This window comes from Anser cygnoides, chromosome Z, assembly GCF_040182565.1.
Source record: "Anser cygnoides isolate HZ-2024a breed goose chromosome Z, Taihu_goose_T2T_genome, whole genome shotgun sequence".
Classification (NCBI taxonomy): domain Eukaryota; kingdom Metazoa; phylum Chordata; class Aves; order Anseriformes; family Anatidae; genus Anser; species Anser cygnoides.
Genome location: NC_089912.1, coordinates 11479123 through 11499051, shown reverse-complemented (window position 1 = coordinate 11499051; position 19929 = coordinate 11479123). Strand labels below are relative to the sequence as shown.

The 19929-nt window shown below is 44.1% G+C and overlaps 3 protein-coding genes across 13 annotated transcripts in view; 2 read left to right on the top strand and 1 right to left on the bottom strand.

Annotated features, from left to right (window-relative positions):
• Positions 1-138: 138 nt before the first annotated feature.
• DNAJC25 (DnaJ heat shock protein family (Hsp40) member C25) lies at positions 139-7750 on the top strand. Its single transcript, XM_048051406.2, has 4 exons — positions 139-473; positions 1705-1857; positions 3659-4129; positions 6780-7750. The coding sequence occupies exons 1-4, from the start codon at positions 177-179 to the stop codon at positions 6900-6902; spliced, it is 1044 nt and encodes a 347-aa protein (XP_047907363.1). The 5' UTR covers positions 139-176; the 3' UTR covers positions 6903-7750.
• Positions 7751-10870: 3120 nt separating this feature from the next.
• Positions 10871-16001, top strand: GNG10 (G protein subunit gamma 10). Its single transcript, XM_048051407.2, has 3 exons — positions 10871-11079; positions 13385-13516; positions 15106-16001. Exons 1-2 carry the CDS (start codon positions 10999-11001, stop codon positions 13508-13510), a joined length of 207 nt encoding a protein of 68 aa, XP_047907364.1. The 5' UTR covers positions 10871-10998; the 3' UTR covers positions 13511-13516; positions 15106-16001.
• Positions 16002-18101: 2100 nt separating this feature from the next.
• Positions 18102-19929, bottom strand: part of SHOC1 (shortage in chiasmata 1) — a 49413-nt gene continuing 47585 nt past the window's right edge. For all 11 annotated transcript variants that reach the window (XM_048051398.2, XM_066988109.1, XM_013192307.3 and 8 more), the window contains one exon: positions 18102-19627. In XM_048051398.2, the coding sequence (XP_047907355.2) occupies positions 19527-19627 (101 nt within the window). In that variant the 3' untranslated portion in view covers positions 18102-19526. The remainder of the gene's footprint in view (positions 19628-19929) is intronic.

The following is a 19929-nucleotide window of genomic DNA, read 5'->3' as shown; positions in this document are numbered from 1 at the left end:
GGAGCCACGCTGGACGGGGCTTTGGGCACCCTAGCCCGCTCGGAGGCGATAGGGGGTCTGTAATTAGAGCTCGTAATTAGGGGTGGCAATTATCTGTGCGCCCAGGGCCCCGCCCTGCCGCCCGAAGAGCGCAGGCGCGGCCCCGGCCCCGGCCCCGGCCGTGGCGGCGCTGCGAGATGGCGGCGGCGGGCGGCGGGCGGCGCTGGCTGCTCTGCCTGTGGCTGTCGGCGGCGCTGCTGCCGCGGGCGGCTCGGGGCCTGACCGAGGGCCTGTACTGCGGCCGCCGCGTGTGCTACGAGGTGCTGGGCGTCAGCCGGCAGGCCAGCAAGGCCGAGATCGCCCGCGCCTACCGGCAGCTGGCCCGCAAGTACCACCCCGACCGCTACCGCGGCGAGCCGGGCGGAGGGGGCGGCGGCCCGCAGGCGGCCCACGAGAAGTTCCTGCTGATCGCCACCGCCTACGAGACCCTCAAGGTGAGAGGTGAGCGGGGCCGCCCGCGGTCAGGGGCTCCCTGAGGGGATCCCTGCCGGGTATCCCTCTCGCTGTCGGGTGGTGGAGCGAAGCGGGGAGGAGAGCCGTGGCTTGGAAGTGCCAGGAGATGCACGGTGCCCTCCACACCCTGCTCCTCGCGTCCCCTCGTCCGGACCCGAAGCACCCGTCAGCTAACTGGGGGTCGCTCTGACTTCGCTAGCTCGCAGCGCGAGGCTCCCGCAGGTCTGCCTTTCCTCAGTGGAAGGGGGAAATCAGATCTTTTGGTCCCACACAACCCGTGTTTCACAGCAGATTGTGCGGAATCAGTTTTGTGTTCCTTCGCGTGGGCTCAGCCAGCTTGCTTCCCACCAGCCGTGAAGGAGGAAGGAAAAAAAAACACAACACCAAAACCTTCTTCAATAGCCAGCCCGAGAGTGAGGAGAAGACAGAGTGCTCTTGAAAAGCCCTGTGGATTCAAAATAAACAGACTAGACCCTTATTGTGCAAGCACATCTTTAAAAGTAATGGTAATCATTGAATTGAGTGGTAGATGGGACTGTAAGGAAAGCAAAAAATCCGTGGCGTGGGCAAGACACGACCAAGGAGTGGAAGAAAGAAACCTGTACATGTTTTAAGGTTGATGGGGGGGAAAAAAAAAAAGAACTGGAACTCTTTCTGGGTAGAAAAGGGATGCAGCTGAGACTGACAAAGTTAAATTTCTCATTTCTTTATTACATGGGTGAATATGAGAAAAACTTCAAGAAAATGAGGTTTTGGAATGGCCTCGCATTGGATAGAGTTCACAGCCCTGTAAGCTAATTCTAAAAGATCTGAAAAACAGTAGTCTTAGTGGTTTGTTCATCTGTAAGTCTCTTCCTGAGCAATACCTATCAACTCTAGTCCATCTGGACTTCTGATTCGGAAATTAACTCATTTTGTGAATTTCAGTTGCCTGTTTTTATTTCAGTATTAAATCAAGTCTTCCTATAGCGCGTATTATGTATTTAAGACTATGTATATCAGGTGCGGGGGGGGGGGTTGGTGAGTGCGAGAACAGATCAATTTAGTGTATAAGGGTAGGACCAAAGATTTTCCTCTTTGCTTCATAGTTGGTCGGGTTATTGCAAATTTTTTAACAGCATGGTCATTCATGAGCTGTAAAGCACAAATGCAACAGATTAAGTGAAAACAGGGTCCTGAACATTTGCATATTTTTCATCCCTCATCCTACAGGATGAAGAAACACGGAAAGATTATGACTACATGTTGGATCATCCTGAAGAGTATTACAGGCACTATTATCACTACTACAGCAGGAGATTGGCCCCTAAAGTGGATGTCAGAATCGTGATTCTGGTTACGGTGTGCGCCATCTCTGTGTTTCAGGTAAAATTTCATGCTTACTTGACAATGCTCAATGAATTTCGGAATTGCAGGAGAAGTATCTGCAGATCTTGTAACATACCAGGCTTTAAACAGCCTCAGCGAGGAGGTCTTTTTTTTTTTTTATCTGCTGTGGTAAACTGCTGTGTAGTGTCCATGACAAATTTGAAGTCAGGATGTACTGAGCAGATTTTGACTGCGCTTGGTACCTTGGACAAAAGCACAGATGGTGTGATTAGTGATCGGTTTCCTGTAACAGAAGAATATTTCATACAGACAAGCGCAGCTCTCCCAAAGAAGTTACTTAGTTTTTCGTGGCAGGCTGAGAACAGTCTGTTCCTGAGCACAGACGGGAGTAGTGCTCTAGATAAACATGTGTCAGTTTTTCAAGCTTCACAAATATTTTTTTTTTTAAGAAGATAAACTACTTGCAAACTAAATTAAAGAAACTCAGATAGCAGTACTAAACATCAGGAGTGGGGTTTGCTAACATGCGTGTCTTATATTATAGTTTATCTTAAAAAGCAGTTCAGTGAAGTTTTCTTCACTGACAGTGGTAGTTCCAAGTTCAAGAAAACAGTCTGTGGTTTAGATGAGAATACTTGTGCTCTTGCTGACAATTACTTACTGGAAGGAGGTATATAACTTTTTGCTTTAGCATCCATTAGATTATTAGTTCAAAAATTCCTTTAAAAAAAAAAACACACAAAAAAAAACAAAAAAGGTGATATCTAGGAGGTAAAAGTACAGCTTCGTCTTTAGTACAGATAACTCTTTTTAGCTGGATATTGCAAGGGAAAACAAAAATATGTTGATCAGGATTTGAGAGCTTGGAATAATAAATTCCAGTGCAATACAGAGCCAGATACTTAATTTCTCATCAGACTTGCTTGTAAATGCAGTGTTCCATTTCAGCTGTTATTTTGGCTATAAGTGGAGACGCTCACTTTGCCTGCAGTCCAGCTTCCAGATGATTAAATGCAAGTTTACAGAGAATTAGCAAACTGATTTACCTTTCTCTTGCTTTCTGGTGTTTCTATTTCTCTGCCTTTGATACAATTATATAGTGTGTACCTGGGTGCCCTTCTGTCTTCACAAGTGGGTGTGCTGCCTGTGTAAAAATTCAGCACAATATGTCACACTCACTCCAGCCACTGTCCTTTTTTTTTTTTCTCCCCAATTGAAATTCAGAGGGTAACTGGAGATTAGAGTAGGATATTGCATCTTGTAAAGTCAATCCTGTCAGACTAATGAGATTGTGGCGTACTTAAGCCACATTTAATTAACTATGTAAAGTGGGTAATAATTTTATAATGAAATGTGCGTATACCAGCTACTTTATTTATAAAGCTGAGGGGACTTCTGAGAATGGACACCAAAGCCTAACAGAAGCTTCACCTAAGGCCGTGTGAGATAACCATCTTCTCGTGAACAAACACAAATTGAACAGTGCCTTTACCCTCTGCTTGTCCTTCTTCATCACTGTGTGTCGCTGTGTATACTGCTCGCACAGCAATATAAATACATACTGCTGTTTCCCAGGTGCCTTATCACATTTGGACGAATAGTTACAGCTTCTTTAATATTGTAGAAGTTGTGCTGTTACTTTCAGTTTTTACCCTTGCTGTAATAAAATAATAGTTAAAGGTATATGACAGCATTATTTTGTTTTTCCTGGCAAAGCTCTAAGTAGAAATGTGTCTGTATAAAAACGTGGTGGTTTTTTTCTTTGTTTGTTTGTCTTGCTTTTTGTTTGGTTTGGTTCTGGTTTTAGTTTTTAACTTTTACTGTTGTTAAATTACAGTTCTTCAGCTGGTGGAGTAGTTACAATGAAGCTATCAACTACCTAGCTACAGTGCCAAAATACCGTATACAAGCTACTGAGATTGCCAAGCAACAAGGTTTACTCAATAAGACTAGAGAAAAAGGCAAGAACAAGCGGTCTAAAGAAGAAATCCGTGAAGAAGAGGAAGAAATTATCAAAGACATTATTAAAAATAAAATAGATATAAAAGGCGGTTACCAGAAGCCCAAGATATACGATATCCTTCTATTTCAGATCCTTCTCGCTCCCTTTTACTTGTGCAAATACGTAATTTGGTACTGTTGGTGGATTTATTGTTTCAGTATTAAAGGGCAAGAATACGGTGTGGAAGAGAAGCTGTATATCATACGAAGATACATGAAAATGTCTCAGTCTCAGTTTGACAGCCTGGAAGACCATCAAAAAGAGACCTTTCTTGAACGGCAGCTGTGGATACGAGAAAACTATGAGGTGGGTAGCTGTGGTGGAGAAGCTAATGTTGGTTATCCAGAGTTCATAGAGTGAGAGCAGGTGTTTTGTGAAGGTGTTTGGCACAGTGGTGTGGGAAGCACTGCTTCAATTCTAGCTAGCTATTGCTGCCTGAATTGAAAACTGCTAGAGAACCACTTCGTGTGCTTTCTTCATCATCTTATGCTTATGTGCTGATAGCATCTCCTGAACAGGCCCATGGATGTAAGAAGGGATTTCTTGGTCAGGGGTCGTCTACCCGTGATTGTTAAGGAATCTGTGGATACAAAAAGTAATTGTATCTGATGACAGGCTGTCCTGTAAAAATGTAGTGTAACAGAGTTCTTACAGTAGGTTGAAGACCATGCGTTCTCCAAACAATGACAATTTTGTAATGAGGGTTACCTGGACGACCTGAAACTCTTCTTTTATTAGTCTCCTTAGCCATTAATTCATGGCTTGTTTTAGCTGATAGAAGCTGACAGCTGATAACTGTCGCTTGATAGTTCTTTTGCCTTCACTGAGTCTGGGGCTGTTCTTTTCATGCTGTGTCCTGCTCGACTGAAAATGGGCTATGAAGTAGTGGGCACAACTGCTATTCTTGCCAGGGATAGCCAGTTACTAAACAGCCAGTGCGTAATTTTTCTCAAATTTTCTGTGAGAGTAGTGAAAGAACATTAGCCACAGCATGAAATTTGCAGTACAGACGTTTTGGGATGCCAGGAGGTGGGGAGAATTGATAAAATGCTCGTATTGTATCAGAGATCATCTGTGGGCCATCTGGGTGGGAAGTTTCCAGAAGAGAAATGGAGGAGAGGAACTTGGCCTGCTTAAAAGGGGTGATGCTGCAGCTCTGCTTGTTCTGCGAAAAGATGGCAGAACTGCCTTTGCTGCTGGTGGTGTGCACCAAAGATAAGAGAATACTTCCCTAAAAACAGTCAGAGTTGGATCAATGTAGAAACTTGAAGGGGAAAATACATTAACTTCAATTTTAGTAAGGAAAGGATTAGCCAACAGATGAGCCGTACACATTGAATTAAGGTGGGTTTGCTTGAAAGCAATCTGGAAGTCCAAAGAGGTGGTTATGTTAGTAGTCAAAGCAGATGGCATAAGTAAAATGCACGGTAGGATGGATATTCCATGGCAGAAAAACCTTGCGTGCTGTTTCTAACTGGTATTGTTCTGTTCACTGAATATAAAAAAGCTGTATTTGTCAGGGGTGAAGCCTGCTTAGCCCAAAGTCATCTGTGGTGGCCAGCAGCTGATAATTAGTGAAGAATACAAGAAAGCTACACTTACATAGCGATATTTATTCAGTGCAATACGCAGTCTTGGAGCATCCTGAACAGGAAATGGTGTCTTTGTTGGTAACAACTGTAATTAGTTTTTTTAATAAACATGTCTAGCCACTTCTTGAATGTATTAAAACCGTCAGTGACTACAGAACCATCTGGTTGTGAGTTCAGCAGGAAGTGCAGAGGATGGCTCTTGTTTTTTTTTAAGTCACGCAGACACCTACTGATGGTTATTTTATTGGAAATGGAGATTAATCGTGCCTTGTTCCCTTTTCTCATGGTAGCTGTGCTCGTCTGTACCACTACTATAGCCTTACTTGAAACTCAATCATGTCTTTTCTAGGCTGAAAAATATGCTTTCCTGTTTCTCACAAAAAGAAACGCTGAAGTATCTACTACTTTGGTCACTGAGGTTGCCTATCTGCATATCATGTAGTTTTTCCAGTGTCCTTCTAAGAATGACTAAGGATTCAATATATTGCCATACCATGGAGATAAATAACAATGTTTTATTTCTTCTGTTACTTTCCTAGTAATTTTTGAAGCTTGTAGGATCACTGAACCTTGAGCGGGTTTATCTATAAACCCATCTAGAATATTTTTTAAATCTTTCTGATGCTTGTTCAGAACCTTAAATTTAATTTCCTTACAGGAAGAATTCAGATGACATAAACCTGTACGGTGTTGAGATATACACTGTCCATCTACGTAAATAGCCTTCCAGAATAAAAGTGTTGATTCTGTTGCTTTTCGTAGATACATGGCTTTTATTGAAATCACTGATGATACCATTTCTTGCCATATTGTAATTACTTGCCATTTGGCACTACCTATACTTAATGTAGGTATATTGACTTAGTTGAAAATTAAACGAGGAATAAAAAGATCCACTGCTGTGTAGCTGAAGGGGATCAGTCCTCTGTCTATAGAATAACTTCAAAATATGAAAACAACAGAAGTAAGAAGCTAAACTGTGTTGAATGGTATGTGTGCTGAATAGGGGCTCAAAATTTAGCTTTTTGAGTAGTTCTTTGCTCATGCAGTCAACAGAATAAAAGTAAAGAAGTATAGTTGCTTATAGCACACCATCTTTCAATGATGTAGTTTTGCTGTCAGCAGAAATTCAAAGCATTTCAACTACAGCTCGAAGGCTCCTTGGCTGAAGGCTCTTACTCTGTATGTTAGTCAAGGTCTTCTGCTATGTTGCAATTTGGGTATCTTTACAATCAATAACTTGACAGATGGTTGAATTGCTAACACTTACATACACATACCACCATCCCTATTACCTCCTGCTTTGGATTCACTTAAGCTGTTTCTTCAGCCTTATTAAACACTTTTTCTTTTTTGTCTATCAGGTCTATAAACAAGAACAAGAGGAGGAGTTAAAGAAGAAGATGGCCTTGGATCCCCGATGGAAGAGGTATCGGAGGTGGATGAGAAATGAAGGACCTGGAAGACTGACTTTTATTGATGATTGAAAGTTACTGAACAAAATGAGTGCTAGTGTCAACAGTGATCTGCAGAACTTTTCACTACATCATTCAGAGTTTTATCTGCTGTGGCTCGGCAGTGATCTAAAACTCAGGAATTATTAAGTCAGGCCGAAAAATAATACAGGTTTACCGTTTTTATAAGTCAGACTTATTCAACAGGCTTAGCTCAATGTATATATCTGACATACATGGGGATCTTAATGTGGAATTCATTATTTCAAATAATGTATTTTCTCGAAATATTTCCTACTTGTGATCGATGGAATCATAACTTTAATCTTTCTCAAAACGGTTTCTAGATCTGTCCTTGAAAGTCTCTGTTTTCCTTTTTAAAGTGAAGGGTTCCTGCAAGCGGACACTGGAAATTTGGAAATGCTTACAAAGGACTCTACAGCAAGGGCCATCTCCTGCTTTCCTCTTCTCTCCTTCCAACTACTTTTCAACTTAATTTCTGAAATGCCAAAATGTTTTTTGATGTAGACAATATGGGGATTATACAGGACTACTACTTTTGCTATTCCCGCTCCAATTGGAAATGAATTTTATTCTTTGTGGGAATAAATGATGCATGATTGATCACCGTTTTGGTGCAAACAAGCCTTAATTCTTTGTTCTACAGAGTGGTTCATGAAATAGCATACTTAAGTCTCTTATGTTTGTTTTTTAATCTTGTACGTTGGACTGTACCTAGCTGTTCAGAACAAGCGTACCAGTGAATATTAGTCTACTAAATGTGATACTTTTTTCACCAAAGTATTGGTAAAGGGAAAACGACCCTTTTGTTTAAAAGGGCAATCTTGATGCCTTATGTAAATAAAAGTTTATATAATATATATCCTGAATTTGTTTTAAATTCTAAATCTAAAGGTTTTTTTTTTTATGCTTATCCCTTCTGATTTTTCTGATCAGAGTACTTACAACACAACAGAACCCTCTAGTTTCATCTGTAATTCTGGCCAGGTCAGAGTTTTCCTCAATTTATGATTTCTGTATTTGTTTAGGAATTTTATGGGGGGACTGTATCTAGATTGGGGTGCTTCTGTCTCTTCACATCTGTAAAGGTCTGCATCTGTACAGATTGGTTCTGGGAGAGACTCTCTTAAATTTGCTGCTTCTAAAGCATGTAATAGCTAGTTCTGAAATGCTTCTATTAATGTTTGAAGTAAGACGTTTATGATACTGCAAAAGTGACCTATCATAAAATCATCTGTGTTGGAAAAGACCTTCTTTAAGTCCAACCATCAGCCTTACCTACTGAGTCCCACCAGTAAACGATGTTTCTTAGAGCCAAGTCTACATGTCCTTGAATACCTCCAGGGATGGTGACTCAACTACTTCCCTAAGCAATCTGTTTCAATGCTTGTAGAAATTCTTCCTAATGTCCAATCTAAATGTTGTGTGGTGCACCTTGAGTCTGATTCCCTGAGTCCTGTTGCCGCCCGAGAAAAGAGAGGGATGTCCTCCTCACTACAGCTTCCTTTCGGTAGTTGTAGAGGGCAATGAGGTCTCCCCTTAGCCACAGTTTCTAGTCCCTTCACCATCTTTATTGCCCTTCTCTGGACATGCTCAAGGGCCTTGGTGTCCTTCTTGTAGTGAGGGGCCCAAAGCTGAACACAGCACTCGAGGTGCGGCCTCACCAGAGCAGAGTACAGGGGGACGATCACCTCCCTGGTCCTGCTGGCTGCACTGTTCCTGACACAAGCCAGGATGCTGTTGGCCTTCTTGGCCACCTGGGCACACTGCCGGCTCATGTTCAGCCAGCTGTCAACCAGCACCCCCAGGTCCTTTTCTGGTGGGCAACTTTACAGCCATTCTTCCCTGAGCCTGTATCGCTGCATGGGGTTGCTGTGACGCAAGTGCAGCACCCAGCACTTAGCTGAGACCCTGTTGAATGCTGTGTGGTTGGACTTGGCTCATTGATCAAGCCTGTCCAGGTCCCTCTGCAGAGTCTTCCAACCCTCAAGCAGGTCAACGCTTGCACCCCACTTTGTGTCATCTGCAAACTTACTCAGTTGTCCTGTATCATTCTTTGAGGAACAGCTTCAGTTCTCTATGCCTCTTTTGTTAGTTTAGCTTTCAGTAGCTCTTAGAAAGTGATCTCAGTTTTCTGTTGGAAATAATTAACACATATTCAAAGGTATGTTGGAAGTATTATACTGGATGGCTAACTTCTGTGTGCTTTTCTAAAATTCAGGAGGAGCTGCTAGATTTGTCATTAATCCCTGCTGCTCTGTAGTGCTGCTATAAACTTAATTCACTTTCGATTTAAAGGTCAAATCAGATCTAAAATGTGTTAAAGAACATATCTAGAATAAGTTGTGCTTATTTTCAAGAAGTAATCTTATGGACCTGATCTGGTGGGAGGTGTCCCAGCCCATGGCAGGGGGTTGGAACTGGGTGATCCTCAAGGTCCCTTCCAACCCAAACCGTCCTGTGATTCTGTGACCTTGTAGTGATGATCCAGGGACACCGCAAAGATGTTTGTGAGGTGAGACACCTTCACAGCTTGGGTGTATTGCTTCCTCATCCACCAAAACACATCTTCCAGCAAGAGCGGAGGGGGGAAAACAGAAGTTTCTGCAGCAGATATGCAGGGAATAAGGGTAAGGATGAATAAAATAGTGTTGCTTACTAAGCAGGGTTGTTATATCTAGAAATTAGGTAGGGCAGTAATATCTAGAAAAGAAGCAGAGAAGTGCATGCAAGAGCGATTGTATCTGTGGCCACAGTTTCATAGGCTAACAGCTAAAAGTTTGCACCAGTGCCTCGTTTTGTACCATCCTTCCCCTCCTGAATTTGTGTGATAAGCTAGGTTGTACAAATAAGCAGGCAAGACCCAAGCCACGCATCTGTCTTCCCCTTTTTTTGGGTTAGTTTTGATCAAGATTAGTTTCCTGACCTGACTCTGTAGCAACAAATAGGGCAGTCCGTGGGGAGCATGGAGCTGTGTCTTTCAGCAGCGGTGGTGTCTTGTCTTTGTGGAACAACGGCCTGATAGCAGGTGCAGAAGGGAAAATCAGCAGGTACTTTGCTCTGGGTGGAAATGAGCTGTTCTACAGCCTTGACTCAGTTTCCACTTTTCCTGACACACAAGCCCCTTGAAAATACCGACATCGGCATTATTAGCTCATGGGCTGCAGGCAGAATTTGCTGGGCTATGCTGCAGTCACAGAAGGCTAGAAAAAACATGTGTATGTCCCAAAAGCTGTGGGCTTGCCATGGGCAGCTTTTGGTTGAGGGCATCAGCCAAATGCCTCTTGAACACTGACAGGCTTGCGGCACCAACCACCTCTCCAGGGAACCTGTCCCAGTGCCCGACCACCCTCACGGTGAAGAAATCTTCCCTGATGCCCAGCCTGAGCCTCCCCTGGCCCAGCTCTGTGCTGTTCCTGTGTGTCCTGCCATCAGTGACCAGGGAGCAGAGACTGTTGTAATGGGATCTTGAAGAAGAAACACCTCACCTCACGTCTCCTATAAACCATTTTTTTTTCCCCTGAAGAACTAGATGTGGTTTATAGCACATATGTTCTTATATATATATATATATATAAGGTAAAATGCTTATACATATATATATATATATAAGGTAAAATGTGCAATTACTCAATATGCAAGAGATGCTCAGAGTCAGGGCCTCTCACAGTCATGCCAAGCCTTCCAAATGACAGCACCGAGGCGTTGCCTGCTGCTGCAGGACTGCAGAGCCCGGGGATGCTCAGTGCTGGAGGGACCAGACCCAGCTCAGGGCTGGATGTTCCTGTGTCCATCGCACCCTCCTCCGGGTATCACCTTCCCGTGCCGCCTGCACCGGGCTACAATACCTAAAAAATAAATAAATAAAAAGAAAAACGGAATAAATTAAGATGACTTTTGGCGCCGCTACCAAGACGGCGGCCGCCAGCTGGGGCTCTCCAACCGGGGGGGCGGAGCGGCCCCGGCCGCGGCCCCTCCTCGGGGCGGCTCCCGCGGAGCCTGGCAGGGCCGAGCCGGGCTGATCCGAGCGGATCCGAGCCGTGCCAGGCGGATCCGAGCCGTGCCGAGCAGATCCGAGCCGTGCCGAGCCGTCCTCACCCCCCGCGGCATGTCGTCGGCCGGCAGCCTGAGCAGCATGCAGCGCCTGGTGGAGCAGCTGAAGCTGGAGGCTGCCGTGGAGAGGATCAAGGTGAGCAGGGCAGGGGGGGGTCCGGAGGGTTTGGGGGGGGGATTTGGGGGGGGGGGGCTGAGACCCCCTGAGACCCCTCCCCGGCCCTCGGGGACCCGGGGCTGCCCCGGTTGGGTTGTAGGGGGGCCTGCTCCTGCCCGCACGCTCCCAGACAAAGACAGGCAGCCCCGCCACCACCTCCTGGGCTCTTATTTTTCTATATATATATATATATTTTCAATTTTCCCATCCAAACCCACCCGAGCAGCCCCGCCGAGGCCCCCGGCAGGTGGAGGGGAGCGCAACCCACCGCGGTGATGCTCCCCCGGGCAGCCCCGCACGAAATCCAGCACGGGCTGTGGAAGTGGCAAAGGCGAAATTAATGTGCATCCTCGGCTCCCCTCCTCTCCCATCGCCCGGTGCACTCGCCATTTTTCTCCAGCCGGTCGCAGAAGGCTGGCTTCCTCGGGCTGGGGCCGCGGGAGCTTGGCCGGTGGGTTTACGGATGGTTTTATCGTGTCTTTTCTCAGCGCTGCTCCTCTGGGCTGGTCAAAATTCAGAGTGCCCGTTGCAAGGTGGGACCGCTGTGGGTTTTGGACGTCGTCCTGAGCGATTTATTGGTGTTGGTAAATTTTATTGGGGAACACTGAGCTGGCAGGTGTTTGATGCACTAAGAGAGCGTGGCTTATCGTTGCAGCGATGCGCAGGAATCCATGAGAAGTGACACAATGCCGAATAGAAATGCAGTCTCTCTGTGGCAAGAGGGGTATTGTCCCAAGCAGAAATGACTGACTGAACGCTTGTGTCGCTTTATACCACGAGCAATACCCTCTGTCTCTGTTGCTGCTCCTTCTGAGGCACAACATGCCCCCCTGCCTTGAGGGGGTCAGACAGTTTGTACTTTATCCGGGGTTACTCTGTGTAGGTACCTGATACTTCGGAGTCGGGCTCCTCAGGGTTAGGTGTTTATTGTGGGTTTGCTTGTGCTGCGGGGCGGCCTGGCCTTGGTGAGGTGCCCGTCTCCTCTTCCTCACATCTCGCTCTGCTCTGTGGACCTGCCTGTGTCTTCTTACAGCCACGGACGAAATGATGCGTGGTCAAAAATGCGTCATCTGGGTTTCTTGGTGCGCAGAGTAAAAACAGGGAGGAATACACTCAGCTGGCCCAAGCCGCATGGATCGGTTTCAGCAGCCTCTGCGGTGGGAGAAAACATTGTTTTGGCTGCTTTGAATACACAATGCGCTTTCAGAAGGAAGCTGAATATGAAAGGAGTTTTAAAAATACATCCCATCCAGTTCCAATGGTGATTTTGTTTACCCTGACAGCTAAAAAAGCAGACAGGAACAGTATTTTCAGAAAGAGGAAACCGTGTAGGAAAGAAGTGCCCCCACACGCCTTGCATGCGGGAGGCTGCTCCCCCGTGACGAAATGTGGCAGAAACCCTCGCACCGTACGTGTGAGCAGGGGCACGCACACCAAAGGGTGGGCAGAGCTGTCCTGTTCTGACACGGATGCCAGGTTTGCATCTTTCCGGGAGCAGCAGGGCACCTTGAGCTGGGTGCACGTTGTGGCAGTGAGGTGCGAGGAGATGCAGCAAGGAGCTGTGATCCCTGCTCTGTGCCCCGAACAACTCTCTGCCCATTTTCCCAGGAAAAAAAAAAAAAAAAAAGCTCTGTGCAGCCCTGGCCTGGGCAGTGCCGGCGGGTGGCAGCTCTGCCGTGCATCATCCGTGCAGCAGCAGTTGGCGTGGGTGCTCTCAGGGAGAGCAGCCGCCCTGCCGTCAGGTCCCTGGGCTTGCTCTGCACCCCCGGCTGCCCCCTGGGTGGGTTCAGAGGCCTGACCTCACTGCCAGGGGAAGGTGACGATTTGCACCAAAAGCTTTTCATCCTCGTCTTCTTCCTTTCTTATTATGCTCTGTGCTGCTTAACAGTTTGGAAACAAAAGTCATTTTAATAAATGATCTGAGGTTGTAAGAGTTGAAACATAAACCCAAAGCTGTACGATGGAATGGAAAATCCTGCGGCCACGGTCCTGTTTTTTACAATGAGGATGAACTCCACGGCACAGGCACCTCAGCCCTGTGTACTCCCCTGGCTCAGGACGGACACGGCATTTCGTGCGTGTTTCATCAGAGCGTTGTAGATGTCTGTGCTGATTTATTCAGTGTTTTAGAATTCAAGTGCTGACTTGGCTGCTCCCCAGCTCCGCTTGACAGTGTTTCTTTGAGAGGAAATGCCTAATAGATGCTTGCGAACAAATTAGTTTCCTCTCCGGATTGTTGTTTTTTTGTTATTTGTTTTTTTTTTTTTTCTTTCCCTCCGCACAGGTCTCCCAGGCAGCTGCAGAGCTCCAGCAGTACTGCATGCAGAACGCCTGCAAGGACGCCCTGCTGGTGGGGGTGCCTGCGGGGAGCAATCCCTTCCGGGAGCCCCGGTCCTGCGCCCTGCTCTGAGACCAGGTAACAGCATCGCGGTGCCACCACGGCTCTGATTGGAAATTCAAGCCCCAGCAGTGACAAAGGGGCATCGTGGGAGTTGTTTCAGTGTCAGGTTCCAGAAATTTCAATTTTTTATTTTTTATTTTTTTTTTCATTTGAGCATCTCTAGGGTCATTAGCAGCATCCAAAATAATAAAAACTGCCCATGTGTGTCCGACATAGCCAGACAGAAAAACAGTCCCGCACCTAGCTTGGAGAAGTAAGACAGAGCTGTGCTACTTTCATGTGCTGTGATGACAAGGTGATAGCGTAGGCAAGAGCCTCATTAAAAATACATTTGGTCTCCTGTGTCGTACCGCACTTCCTTTGGTTGTGTCTGTCCTTAGGCTTCTTCTGTTGCTGTTGTTGATGCAGCACCAAAGCTGCTGGAAGCAGAGGGGAGCTCAGACAATCCGTAATTGTGTTCTTTGTAACCATTTTCAGCGCAGGTCTAAAAGATAAGGTACTCCTGGCACTCTGTCTGCCTTAGTGCTCTGCATTGCTTGTGCCTGCGCAACAACCGAAGGGTGGGTGACCTTCCAACACCTGCACCCTTTTGGTTTCCAGCTCTGCAGTTCTCTCTCTTGTCTCTCCTGTCTGACACAGGGATGTGGTGATCACGGGAGGAAGAAATGTTGTGTGTGCTAGTAGTCTTGGGCAGGATCACATCGTGACTTCCGTTGTTCCGCATGGCAAACAAGTGTGGCAGTAGGATATTCAGAAGGGGGTGCTCCTCTTTAAAATTAAAACAGGTCCTCCTAAAGAGCTGAAAAAGCTACTGGGAGAGGAAAAAACACTGAATGCTGTTATTTCTTTAAGAATGCTATCAAAGTGAAATTGAATGTTTTCTCTAACATCAGAATATGAACTAGAATGCAGAGTACTTGTAGGATGTTTCCCTTCCCACTGCCAGGGTTCCTGAGCGTGCAGTTGCTTTTGGCCTCATTAATAGCATGGTTTTGATTGTTGCTACATAGCTTTGATAAAGCAGAAGCGGACCGGAAGAAAGGGAGCAACTGAGCATGAACTATTCTTGCAGAAAAACTGGAGAAGGAAAAAGCACAAGCAGATATCCTTAATTTAGGTGCTGCCCTTAATTCCTCCTGCAAATGAGATAAAGTTGATGGTGACTGTTGCACATCTTCATCTGTTGTTAAAGCAGCCTTTCTACTTTATTATTTATTTTATTTCTTATTTTTGGTAATTTCTAGGGTTCAATTTTGATTGCATCATCCAGGCAGGATATGACATACTTTCTCAAGTTTGACGTTGATGGTTGATTTATGCTGGTTTTAGAAATGGATAGCTGAGCCCAAGATACCACTTTATCCTTTTCTGCTAATTGATCAAAAGTCTAGGTAGGAATTTAGTTACATTAGGATCCTAACAAAGAGAACAAAATTGAAAAAGCCAATGCAGAAATTTTATAATATTCAAGGATGCCAACACCCAACGAAGGAAAGTGGTTATTCTTTTTCTCTCAGTGCAAAGAAGCTATCATGTTATAATCTCTAAGAGAGGTGCATCAGATTAGGAAGACAGCATTTAATAAACCCTTTTTCCTTTTATAGGGAAGGTCATCGGAGAGCTGCCTTCAAGCATGACATGAATAACTGCCTTTCCTTCTCAAGAAAAGTATCTCCGTGCCCTTACTTTTGTGTGGTTAAAACAATCTCTTACATATTTATGTTTGTTCTTGTGCACCCGTACCTCACTACCTTTTGCTAATGTTTTTACAGTTTTTTAATGTAACTAGCATTCTTTTCGTAAAAGTCACCGTTGTTACTACACTATACTAACTATACAAATATTACTTGAGAAGTTTACATTTCAAAAAAGACAAACGTGAATTTTTACCAAATTTCTTATTTCTGTCTTGGTAGGTTCTTATGCTGCAGTGATGGTAAAAAACTATTTGTATTTTCCAAAATCAAACATCAAAAAAAATGAACTGTTAAAACGTAAGAGTAAATGCCGCCAGTGTTAAAGAAATGCTCTCAGATGGAATTTTTAATTACCAAGACCTGAGATCAGCTGTTTTCCTTCAAGTGCATCTAAGTCCATAAATGTCACCTCTTAGGAACTGCTTAACACAGTATGTGGTGCAGGCTTGATTTCTAAGCTGTGGATCTCGTAAAAGTCCTGATGTGTTTGGTACTTCTCATAACTTGTATTCATAAACATACTGCCTTGCTGGAATCTCATTGACATGTTTAAAATGTAGCCAAACTAACCCTAAAAGCACATTAGTATCCAAAGACAGTTGCATGCCTAATTTTCAAGTTTTGAAGTACACAAAATTACCAAGTTCAGCAAGTAAAATACGCTTGGTCATCTGCCTTTGGTTTTTATAGAGCACTTTTACAAGGACAACTAATTTTTTTACTAGGTTTTTCATTTTGTTTACTTTCTATTGTTTGTATTAATCTTCTAGAAGTTTGGAAATAAAATTCCTTTCCCTACTGGCTTTGATCTCATTGTTTAATTGCAAGGGATACCAAATTCTCTAGTGAACTTTGAAGAGGACACTTGGATTTTGCAGTGGGAGGGGAGGCTTCAGGCTATTAGCGTTTTGGGGAGGAGAAAGTCACTTCTGGAATTTTAGGAAATGTGCCTTGTTATTAGAAAAATCGAATTTATACCTATTTATAATTTTTGTGGTAAATAGTAACTACATTATCAGGCCCACTTACACATTTTGAAGCTGTAAGGAAGAAGATGAATGGGGCTTTAAGTGATCCGAGCATTTAATTTTCATTAATACTAACAGAAGTGGGACAACCCATTCCCTCCTGGCAGTTCAGTCTTTGATGAAAGACTCTCAGACTTACTGTCTGGCAGGGACATGCTGAAATGAGAGTAGGAACACTGCCAATATGAATTGTGCCTCCAAGAACAGAAGCAAGTGTCCTTCCTCGAGTGCCTTTTTTCGCTCTGGCTTCCTTCTCATTGCAGGCTATTTGACCGTGGCTGGCAGTTTTTCTTTTCGCACTTGACACAGGCATGTACTGCGGAAAGCTGGAGGAAATATTGCTATTCTCATTTGCAGAGAGGTGACCAGAGGCTCAGGCTGGGGTCAAAACACTCAGCTTGGGGGGAGAGAGATGAGTGGGATGAAAGAAACCCCTCTGGTTTCTTTTACCCCCCGCAATAAAACGTACCCCCAGCACCAACATTTGTGTTGGTGCCAGCCTGTGATGGAGGAGCAGGTGTTTGGTGTGTGCCAAGCTTCTTTTTGAGGCAGCCAAGGAAGCTTAGAGGAGCCCAGGCAGCTGCCTGCTGCTGTGGGCAGCAGAACAGGGCATCTCTGAGCTCCTTGGTCAACAGAGCCTTGTCTCCAGCTGCAGGCGTCCAGAGGTCTGCACTGCTCTGCTGAGCATGATACACAGCTCAGACAAGGCCATGCGTTGTGTTTTTCTTCCCTGGCTGTAACAGGCATCATCTGCAGCGGGGTGGACAACAGCAGCTTCCTCTAACACCAGCCAAGACGGTCTCAGCTCTCCACACGCTGCGTGAAGGCCTTCATAGCTGTCTCACAGCTGAAGGAGGATGCACAGGATGCCCACAATAAAGCAAATTAAGCGAATGCACAGATCTGTGCTATGCAGGGCCTAACATGAGCCATAAGGCCATGGTTTCTCATCCTCATCCCTCACGGCCCATCAGCAAGGCTCTTCTCCCTCTTGAGGTGACACCTGCCAGGTTAACAAGCCATTCACAATTTGACCCAGGCAATGAGCATACCTACTGCTCATGGAGGACTGGTGATTAGGAAATCACTCATTCTCAGGCAAAAAGCTGCAACACAAAAATTCTGTAATGTTCCCCTCCCACTGCCAACTGGGAAAATAAGAACAACAGTCAATCTGGTTTGTCACCACCATCTCACTTTCCAGGATGAAATTCTCTTGATACTCCATTAATGTGGATCTCTCAGTTACATATGTTTTAGGGGAAAAAAAAAAAAAAAGAGCATTTATGTAGTACAATACCATTTTTCCTCTACATGAAACAAATTGGACTGGGCAGGGGGGAGGGGGACACACCTTACACGTGACAAATCTGTCACCGTGTACATAATCTGTGAATGACTGAGAGTCACAAACACAATACAAACCAAATGGCCATTGCAAGCCCTTTTCCTTATTTTCCACAATATTGTTAGTATCTAAGTGTTCAATAACGCTTTGCTACCTGATGGAAACTGATTGCAGATAGCACTTGAATTTTCTTCACTAATCAAATGTAGGCAGCACACAGTTTACCTTTGTTTTTGAAATGATCCACAGATTATCTGAGCAAGCCTGTAATGAACATTCACATTGAAGTTCTGGTGTCAGCCTCTGTCTATGTGAAAGGAGGACATAAATACACAGCTAGGGAGTGGCTGCTATAATTTTCTCCACTGTGGTCATCCATGACTGAGATTTTTGCAGAGCTGCACTCTTAAAAGAACAGATTCCTGGGCCTGGCAATCTGGGAGACAGTTCTGAAAAACAGAGCCAAATCCATGATGGAAAGAGACAGAAAATGGTTAGGTCAAGTGACCACAAAAACGGGCCAGAAATAGTGAGCAAACTGCAACTTTTATTTAAGTCTTTCTCTTATTCTGGGCAAATAGGGAAACTGGCTTGTTTGCAATTCTACAGAAAGGTCTTTATGCTACACATGAAAGATGTTTTTTAAGACCTTGTAAACAGCTTGGATACAATTAATTTGGGGATATTACTCCGAACGACAATTGCTCCTAGTGCTGTCATCATAGCTTTTAGTTCTCAGTTAGCAACCAGCACCCCCTTTTCTCTGATAAGTCAAAGCTGCTCCCCTAACATCTGGCTGTATTTATTCGAAGAGTGAATATGCACTTAATGAAAACTCTGTATCAAGGAAGTATTTTACTGCAAGCCTAAACCACAAATATATATATATATATATTCTTTTACTGAATTAAAACTTAAAAAAAACACACAAACAGCATGTGAATTTGAATCATGGAAACTTGAAAACTGAATCATCGGAACTGAGAGCCACTGAACAGACAGTGACATTCTGGAGCTAGCAGACATTCCTCTGTGAACCGTGTATGCATTCCTGCAGCACCACAGAGATACTTTCTTCTACTGCTCCCACACATATTTCCAGTTTCATTGTGAAATCTTTTGATGGAAAGTGAGGGGCTGAGTGCTCTTTTTACCCTCTGTCTTCTATAGCTTGCAAATGAGATGACTTTTTGTAATCTCTTACCCCTTCTAGTTGTAGCCTACAATTTCTGACACAGAGGATTCTCTTCTCCCTACTCACAGATGCGCTGTAGCAGACCGAGAAACATGTATGCCAACAAATGGCCTCCACCAGGCACTAGGGTCACAGAGTTGTTCTCTGAATTGAATTATGAGAATCATAAATTTCAACGTATCTTTCATGTGCAGGCCATAAAACAAGTGCGTTATTTCTGAAGCTTGGTTACAACTATAGCCATTCTCAGGCTACAAAGGAACTTGTAACATCACATGGCTCCAGAGGAGCTGTCAGAAGGAAAAAAGTGGAACATGAACCCAAAGGACAAATACAGAGTCCCTGCTTTATGTGCAAGGAAGCTTTAAAATTTCATGAGCAGTTTTGAGATTCTGGCAGGTCTAGTCCAGCTGTAAGTGTGGAAGCCTACATGTTCAGGAAACAAACATAAGTCCCTTGAAAAGTCTGTGTTCTTCAGCATCTGTTTGTTTTCATTCTTAATTTTTGTATAAATAACGTTAAAGTACCTTTATAAGATTTATATAAACAAGCAGAGAAGCAGTAATTCTCCAGGTTCAGGGAGCTAGTTTGTCTAAGACTTAAAAAAGCATAGAAAAAATTCTTTAATTAGTAAAGATTCCTAAACCCTAATTTCTCTCTAAAAATGACAACGACAACAAAATGAATTTAATCTATTTCTCTTCAAAGAGTTTACAAATTTGAAAAACCAGGTGTAGTACACAATTCCCTACTCCAGTCAAAAGAATTTAAGACGTGTTTGTCCATCACTTCTTCCAGGGACTCTTTCATACATCAATTTCCTTTTCTTGATCCCTGGTACTTCTTCAAATCCTGAATCTGGTAAAGAAGTGGAAAGAAAGTACAGGTATGATAAGCTATGAATACAACAGTTATGCAAACTTAACTGTTTTTCAGAAGCAGTAACAGACTTTTTTTCGTAGGAAAAAAATATCAAATATCAAATTAAATACATGTGGAGTAATATTAACTACTGCTTACTATTACTGACCAATTTAATGCATATTATCCTGTCATGGTAATACAGGACCACTTATACAAAATCAACCTGCACTATGCTTAACCACACTATTTCAGTACAGATTTTCATACTTACTTCTATTTCACTAATATGACACCCA